This window comes from Erpetoichthys calabaricus, chromosome 10 (assembly GCF_900747795.2).
Source record: "Erpetoichthys calabaricus chromosome 10, fErpCal1.3, whole genome shotgun sequence".
NCBI classification, from domain to species: Eukaryota; Metazoa; Chordata; class Cladistia; order Polypteriformes; family Polypteridae; genus Erpetoichthys; species Erpetoichthys calabaricus.
In genome coordinates this window covers 162,903,539-162,912,729 of record NC_041403.2, presented here as the reverse complement: position 1 = coordinate 162,912,729, position 9,191 = coordinate 162,903,539, and the positions used below count along the sequence as shown (strand labels likewise).

Genomic DNA, 9,191 nt, shown 5'->3' with positions numbered 1-9,191 from the left:
CTTCAGCATCACAATAAGAGACGTTAGAGTCAACGACACGGGAGAGTATTACTGTGAGAAATACACAAAGGGCGATTGGGACAAACCATACGCCTCAGGACCGGGGGTCACGTTGACTGTGAAAGGTAAGTTAGAATTGAGAGCTCAGTTATTTTTTCTTGATCTTCTTTCTCAATAAATGGCACACGCATCCACACCTATTAGGCCAACTTCAAATAGCTCTGTCCTAGAAGTGGACTCCATTCTTAAAATAAATTCTCATTTTCCAGAACTGAGTCAAATCATGACCTGAATATTTGGGCACCATCATTTATTTTATACCAAAGTATATATCATGGAGCATATATTAGTATATTAAACAGCATATTTAAATATATATAACAATCATGTCTGGAATTGTGTCAATTTGTTTTTTTTTTTTCTTTGACGCTTTTAGGGCTTCGGCTGGTGATGTCACCTGTTGTGCGGTTTTGTGTTTCTGTTGAATGACTCCACCCTCTAATTGGGGAGAGTGATGTCACAGGGAAAGGTCAAGGTGTCAAGGCTTGGTCTTTAACAGAACAAGTCGTTAACTTCAGAAAGTGCTTGCACGTTGGTTCTTTTAAAACAAAGTCTTATCGACACAAGAAGGTTAGCTGCTTCTGCAATTTGATTTGTAGTCGATGTCATTAATAAAATGTAAAAAGTGATAGGCTCAGGTTTTTGAGAGATAAAATTCAGTTCCTAAAGTCACTCCTGAATGCACAGGAGATCTCTTGAGACGGGAGAAGGCACGATTCTTCCAAACTTGGAGCCGCTGCCCCTTATCATAGCAGGTGTTTTTGGTATTGTTGTAAGGGCCATATCTGGTTAGAGATGGTGGATTGGCTCCTTAGAGTTTGTTTTTGCCAGCCTCTTCTGTGGCCTTGTGGGCTTTGGAGATGGGTTAAGCTCTGAGGATGTGATGCTTGAACCTCATCATCCAGCCTCCCCAGTGGTGCTGTGGGCTTCGAGTTAGGGTTAGGTTCTGGGAAGTAGGTTCCTTGCCTCTAAGCTCTGGGGGCTTCATCCTTGGCTTTGAATGCTGTCCTTATGTGGGTCGCATCTTGGTACAAATAGCTAGGGTACAGTTTTGACTCCAGTTCATAACAGTGATCTCTGGTCATCCAAAGGTGGCAGCCATCTTAGCAATGTTATACAAGGAACTTAGAAAATGGCATTTCCCTTGAAAAGCAAAATGGCGTCGAAATCAGCATTTCCAAATAATACTCTCAAGTGAAATACATAAATTCTGTGGTATTCAGAAATCCCTAACTTGAAAAAGAGTAAAAACGAATACAGAAATCTGAGATCCAATTGCAATACATACATCCAAAACTCCTAGCCTAAAGAACATGCAAAAGTCTAAAGCCCTGAAGTTAAATCTCATTAGAAATATTGCAAAGTCTCTTTGGATTTTATCCGGAATCTCAGACATTTGGGAATTGTGAGATTCCAGCCTTTAAACTGTTGTAGCGGTAACTTCATGCATCACAACTTGCAGATGCGACGTGGTGGTGACCACACTAACAGTGGCAAACATAACGGCACCCAAAACGGCAGTGAATGGTAGAAGAATAAAATAATATGATGCAAAATATTTATAAGTACTTAAACAATCTTAAAAAAAAATAAATGAATGAAATAATTAAGGAAACTGATTCCTCATATTAAAGACCCCAAAAAGAAAAAAGCAGTGAGAAAATATGAGGAAAATTTCTAGAGCAAAATAAACATTCCAATTCAAATACTTTTGAAATTAATTTTATCTATGCAATATTTATTTGCACAAATTACCTGCTTTGGATGTCTGTTGTTATTTTTTCACTCACTGGAGTCTGAGTAACAAGCATTTTGACAGAAGGGCTTGTTAAATGTTATTACAGCAGACATTGATTGACGTAACTGTGTCTTAGGAGGCCCTCTTTCCATGCTGCAAACTGATGGTTATGATCAAGGACTTATTAGATAAATCACCAGAGCACTTTATTGAATGTTAATTTCGTGTATTCAGGTGAGCATTTGCAGAGTCCCGTGGAAGCAGTAGAAGCAAGTGGTCAAATATTAGTCTGTATCCTGCCCAAGGAGACTTCAGTGGGACATGTGAAATGCTACAGCAGCCAACTGATACGTATCCGCACTTCAGATGACCAAGGAAATGAGAAGGAAGTCTCCCAAATAGCTTGGACAGAGAAGAATCTGAACAGCAAAGTCAGCCTCACAATGAGAGACGTCAGAGGCAGTGACTTGGACGAATACTGTGAGAAATACAAAAAGACATCAAATGGCAAACCTCGAGGCTCGGACGGTCTTCTGCACATGACAGGTGGGATTTTACTTTAAAGAGTTCTTTATGCTGGAGGGATTGTGCCTATCAGCTAGATGGTGTGTACAGTAATCCCTCCTCCATCGCGGGGGTTGCGTTCCAGAGCCACCCGCGAAATAAGAAAATCCGCGAAGTAGAAACCATATGTTTATATGGTTATTTTTATATTGTCATGCTTGGGTCACAGATTTGCGCAGAAACACAGGAGGTTGTAGAGAGACAGGAACGTTATTCAAACACTGCAAACAAACATTTGTCTCTTTTTCAAAAGTTTAAACTGTGCTCCATGACAAGACAGAGATGACAGTTCAGTCTCACAATTAAAAGAATGCAAACATATCTTCCTCTTCAAAGGAGTGCGCCTCAGGAGCAGATAATGTCAGAGAGAGATTGAGAAAAGCAAACAAATCAATAGGGCTGTTTGGCTTTTAAGTATGCGAAGCACCCGCGGCACAAAGCTGTTGAAGGTGGCAGCTCACACCCCCTCCGTCAGGAGCAGAGAGAGAGAGAGAGAGAGACAGATAAAAAAATCAATACGTGCCCTTCGTGCTTTTAAGTATGCGAAGCACCGTGCAGCATGTCGCTTCACGAAGCAGCTACACAGAAGGTAGCAACGTGAAGATAATCTTTCAGCATTTTTAGACGGGCGTCAGTATCGTCTAGGTGTGGAAACAGCCCCCCTGCTCAATCCCCCTACGTCAGGATCAGAGAAAGTCAGCGCAAGAAAGAGAGAGAGAAAAGTAAGTTGGGTAGCTTCTCAGCCATCTGCCAATAGCGTCCCTTATATGAAATCAACTGGGCAAACCAACTGAGGAAGCATGTACCAGAAATTAAAAGACCCATTGTCCGCAGAAATCCGCGAACCAGCAAAAAATCCGCGATATATATTTAAATATGCTTACATATAAAATCCGCGATAGAGTGAAGCCGCGAAAGGCGAAGAGCGATATAGTGAGGGATCACTGTATATGTATATGGTCTCCTACATTTACATCATTTAGCAGATGCTCTTATCCAGAGCGACTTGTTTGTTAGTTTTTTTCGCATACCCCTTGGGGTCAGAGTGCAGGGTCAGCCATTGTACAGCGCCCCCTGGAGCAATTACAGGTTAAGGGCCTTGCTCAAGGGCCCAACAGAGTAGGATCTCTTTTGGCACTGACGGGGATTCGAACCGGCAACCTTCGGGATACCAGCGCAGATCCTTAGCCTCAGAGCCACCACTCCGCCTCCTAGTTTTACAGAACTGCAACTCTGTCTGACTTTGTCTACGACACACATGTACACCATTTTACTCTGTAAGCTTTCACCTTTGGGATTCTCTCCTTTCATCCTTCTCTTCTTCCATTCACTCACCCAGCTGTTTCTTTGTGAGTGGGATAAACTCAATCTTTATTTCTCCTTGTGCCCACCTCACAGCAATGATGCCCAGAAACCCAAAATGTCTCAGTTGGTATTTTGATGGCACAGTTCTACCCTAAAACCCCCCCAGATTACTTAGTCGCTCACTATCATCTTATTTCTGCTACTTGACTTTACTTTTTTGAGAGATTCAGGGGTCTTGGGGGTATATGGGGCCTCCTCAATGAAATCTTTAGTCCCACTTGAAGTCCTGAAAATTAAAATTGTGAGTCATTAAAAATACATGTTTAAATCATGTAAATGATGTATTAAATCACTCCTTATGTGTTTTTTGCTCCTCTATTGATAGCTGGTTGTATCTCAATGGTAATATCAATGGCCCTGTATTGTTAGGATCCTTTTGTGTTTGAAATGGTGTTGTATTTTTATATATTTTTATTACATAATTTCTTTTTGTACCTGTAAAGTTTTCTACACAGCTCTGAGCCTGCACTCGGTGATGAGCGCTCCATGAAAAGAAACTGAAAGAATGCGATTGGTTTCCCTAGAAGGACTCGGCGGAATTTGTTAAGGATAGGATAACCAGTTTCTGTTCAGTTTGCTACAAGACCACCATAAGAAGAGATGATATGCAAATCTTTTCTTAATGAAAATCATTGTTCAGCGGCTTAGTGATTTTTTGTTTACAGTTGTTCTGCAGGCTGATTACATAACACGTTCAGAGTTATGTCATGGATCAGTGGTGTGAATTGAGCCGTGGCCGCATCTTGTGGCTCACACCTTAGCTGCCGTGTGGCATATGTGTGAAGAGCTTTAGGGTGTTGAAAGGTGCTGTGTACACAGCAAGTGGTTTGCAGTCTGTGGTACAGACCAGCTCTTCAGCCACTCATCCGTTTATTTGAACCCAATTCTTTATAAGGTTCTGGCAGCAGTGGGTACAACCCCTTTTAGTAGGCCAGTATGTCTCAGGGCACACAAACTCCCCTTGGGTCTGTCAACGGTCCCCACTTGCATTCTTCTGGAATGGAGGATGAAGCTGTAGCACCAGACGGAAGCCCACATAGACAGATGTAAAATTGTGCAGACTTGATGCCTGAACCCGGAGATTCTGAAATGAATAAGTGCTGCTTCTTCATCTTTCATTTGCAGACATCAACCAACCTCAGAGATCAGTGGAAGCAGTCGAAGGTGGCAACGTAACATTAACCTGCATCTTGTCCAGTGAGTTTCCACTGGGACCGATAAAATGGTTCAAAGAGGTCGGCAGCAAGCGCACACACTTTTACTCAGCAGTCCCACACAGAGATGAAAAGAATGACCCTCGAGTGGCCTGGACAATGGACAAGGTGACCGTCGACTTAAGCATCACGATAAGAAACCTCAAAGTCAGCGACACAGGAGAGTATTACTGTGTGAAATACAGAAAAGAAGAGGAGGACAAACCATACACCTCAGGGCCGGGGGTCACCCTGACTGTGAGGGGCGCGTAATCTGGCATCAGGGTGACACTGCAGTCTCTCAGCTCTCCTTTACTTTACTTCACCTGCTGGTAATCGGTTATGGAATTTATGAAACAACTATAACTGACTTGTAAAGATCAAAGTGGCTTGGGCTTCTTTACTGTAATACACTTATTCAATGCATGTGCAGTACATAAAAAAAGTCAAAAAAATTAAGTTTTCACTAAACATAATTATAATGCTTGATAATGATCTAAGTTGCACTCAGAGCTTTTTGGTGTTAATAAATACCTGCATAAAAATGTAATTGAAAGGTTTAATTGAAATTATTTTTCTTCAGTTTTGCTCTCATCTTCTATGGGTCCAATAGAAATTATATCCATATCATGCTTCATCACCAGATAGATAGATAGATAGATAGATAGATAGATAGATAGATAGATAGATAGATAGATAGATAGATAGATAATGTGATAAGAATGAACGTCAGACATTATAAAGGTTTGGGGCAGGCACCCATATAATATGCCCTGGCTGCAAAAGGTTGAGATTGAGTTGTTCACAAGACTGAGTCCAAAGCAGAAATGATTAACTGGAAGCAAGATGGCGGCTTTAAAGGCCCGGAGAGTAAGTGACCTCATCAAGGGGGGCCAGTACCGGAAGTGATGTCATCAAGCCTGGAAGTAACGTCATCCAAGGCGCTGGAACCAGAAGTGACATCATCAAGGGGGCATGGGCAGGAGTGACGTCCTCGGGACCGGAAGTGATGTCATCAGGATTTCCAAGGAATGGTCTGCAAGGAACTGAGAAAGACAGTCAGCACACCTCGCCACCTTGTGAGAAGCAGATCATAGAATGGTTGAAAATAGTTTACTGTCAAATAATGCAAAGAGTACGCGACACGTGTTTCCCCCTTATTCTTGGCTCATCAGGCGTACACACTCACTGCACTCGCTTACAGTAATCGAACCTCGGACGTCAGCGCTAGACGGGCTTCGCAGCGGTGAAGTATTGCTTTTAAATTTTAATTAAAAAGAAAAGAAAACCTTTTTAAATTAAGTCTTAAAAAGAGGTGTAAAGATATTGACAATAAGCTACGCAAACCCACCAAGAAATGCAATCGTTTAAATCAAGGCGCGAGTCAAAAAACACCATCCCATAATATTAGTTAACGATTAACACATTTGTATATGTATTGTAACCATACAATACCAACTGATAATATGTTGCGCTTATTTATCTGGTGTACCAACATTTTTGCGCGTTTAACGTCTGAAATCTAACGTGGTTTGTGCCCTTCAGAATGAAAACAGTTTGCATTTACCTTTTTAATAAAAGGCGAGTTTTTAAGCCTGAGAAATCACCCCGTAAATGCACACGTTTAATTGCACATGTGTTAATATGTATGCTTACACAGTATTAAAAGACACTCAAAAATTAACGTCATTTACCTTCGTTCCTGCGTTTGACTCGTGCTGTAAATCTCTTCCTTGTTTTTAGTTCACGTGATTACGTAGGAGGCGTGATGACACGATACATGACTCCGCCTCCTCCATTAGAGTATATGGACAAAAAACAGGTTCCAGTTATGACCATTACGTGTAGAATTTTGAAATGAAACCTGACTAACTTTTGTAAGTAAGCTGTAAGGAATGAGCCTGCCAAATTTCAGCCTTCCACCTACACGGGAAGTTGGAGGATTAGTGAGTGAGTGAGTGAGTGAGTGAGTGAGTGAGTGAGTGAGTGAGTGAGTGAGTGAGTCAGTCAGTCAGTCAGTCAGTCAGTCAGTCAGTCAGTCAGTCAGTCAGTCAGTCAGTCAGTCAGTCAGTCAGTCAGTCAGTCAGTGAGGGCTTTGCCTTTTATTAATTAGTATAGATAGATAATGTCACACAGTTGCGATTGGGAGGCAGCTAAAGGGCCTGAAAAATAGTAATCCCACACCAGACAAGGTGGAGGTGGCGAGGTGCACTGACTTTCTGTCTCTATTCCCTTACAGACCATCCCGGCGTCTCTGATGACATCACTTCCAGTTCCAGCCCCTCTAATGACGTCACTTCCTGTCTCTGCAAATAAAGCTATCATATTTGACAACCTGCCTCAGTTCTGTTTTGGACTCAGATCTGTAAACATCTCATTACAAGAATTACCCATTTGAAGCCAGGGGATTATATACGGGTGGCTGCCCCAAACCTTTTTGATGTCTTTTGCTCGTTTCTTGTGACAATAGATAGATAGACATCACATGACCCAAAAATGGCCCTCCACCCATATCCAATAGTTTAAGAAACACTGGTCTCGAGGGAAAGCCTGTGAGCTAGGATGTTAAGGTAGGGTGGAAGATCATGGTTGGCGCTGTATTGCGTTGATGAGTCTGTGAGATACCGGGTCTATGGCACATACATTTTAATTTAATACATAATGCTCTTACATTTTCCAGTGGAGCGTAGGTAGCATGATGGAGCAGTTCCAGTGGCAGATGTGAGGGCAGTGGTGATTCTCCATCTACGTGCATATGTGCAGGACTGACCTCTTCCCTCAATAGCGCTGGGTTTCTGCACTTGCGTCCCACAGGATTTTAAAAGGAGGCCGAAATGCTGGAGAGGAGAGAGTTGAAAGCCATGAGTTGGGTACCTGAGCCAAGCCAGTTTTAGAAGAGCAGGCAGAGCGGACAGTAGTCACGTGGAGGAACAGGTTATTGGCACGCCATGGGGTCGATCCCTCTAGATACGACAGTGGCAGAGTCCTTCTTAGGGAATTCGAGGGTGGCAAGAGTGCTTGATGGAAAACAGGATGGCAGATGACTTTGAGCAGTCTGACAGACAACAACAGAGGCCGCTAAGACTGGGCGTCAGAAGAGAGGTCCTCAGCTGGTGGTGCCTCCGCCAGGCTGAGCAATCAGTTGGGTGAGCTGGGGAGACAAGAGAGTAGAGGATGCGCTGGACTCAGGAAGAAGGCAAAAGAAGAAGAGAGGGGACCTGATTACTATAGGTGTAGTTTTATTCTGATTTTGTCATTGATTTATTTATTGGATTTTTCAACTCACGGACTGTCACAGATTTTATGGATTATTTAATTATGCATTGAAGAACTGGAGCACTGCACTTTTAACACATTTGTTTGATTTTAATCAAAGCACTGAACACATTGCACCAACCCCTTACTGATTGTATGTGTCCTCATTTGCCCGGCTCATCCTCAAGTACGTTATTGACACTTCCGTGTTCAAGAGGCTCCTAGAAGCAACCAAGGAGTGTGGAGCAGAACCGGACCATCACAGAGCCTGACAGGCTGGTGTGGTGGGGGAGCTATGACATAACCTGACAGATCTGGCTCTGATGCTGTGGTATGTTTTCTCGGATGACAAGAAAATGAAGAATCCATGAGAGGGGGCAAGAAGGGTTCTACACAGTGCTATCTGGGCACAACATTTGAAGAACATGTCGTAGGAAAGGGAGAAGCACCCCGATGATACTCTCCACCAGCCTCACTAATCCCTGCAGCCTCTTGTAGTCAGACATGCCTCATTTGTCATTCAAGACCACAATGCAACTGGTCTGAACCAATGTGAGGATGCCTGTGTAGAATATGTTGGGAAGGGGAAGAATGGAAACTCGCTCGCTTCAGTCGTCTCGGAAAGTGTAGTCTCACCTTATGGACAGGCAGTGCACTCAGAAGAACGAGACTGAGCCGTCGCAGACATTATTTCTTGCTGTGCAGCATGCATGGAGTGAAATCAAACCAAAATGCTCCAGACTGTCTTTTCTCATTTAGATTTTGAGCAAATTTACCATTGATGGTTGACGAAATATTATAGTCGAGGCCTTTGCTGCCTTGTACACGGAGTGTTTATCTTCTCTGAGGTGTCCTTTTAGGATTGGGACGGCTTTTTCAGATCCCGTTGGATAGATTCGACCCTAGTTCGCAATCTAACCTCATCAGGCTGTGCTTTAGTGTTAAGTTTTACTCCCCTTATGCAACTCGTTTCCGTCATCAGAAAATTCAGCGGGCTGTCATATTACTGTAGGAGG

The 9,191-nt window shown here is 42.8% G+C and overlaps 1 protein-coding gene across 1 annotated transcript in view; it reads left to right on the top strand.

Annotated features, from left to right (window-relative positions):
* Positions 1-5,470, top strand: part of LOC114659721 (signal-regulatory protein beta-1-like) — a 9,866-nt gene extending 4,396 nt beyond the window's left edge. The window contains exons 2-4 of the mRNA XM_028812348.2: positions 1-125; positions 2,033-2,344; positions 4,853-5,470. The exon at positions 1-125 is cut by the window's left edge and continues 214 nt beyond it. Coding sequence (XP_028668181.1) covers positions 1-125; positions 2,033-2,344; positions 4,853-5,193 — 778 coding nt within the window. The 3' untranslated portion in view covers positions 5,194-5,470. The remainder of the gene's footprint in view (positions 126-2,032; positions 2,345-4,852) is intronic.
* The last annotated feature ends 3,721 nt before the right edge of the window (positions 5,471-9,191 follow it).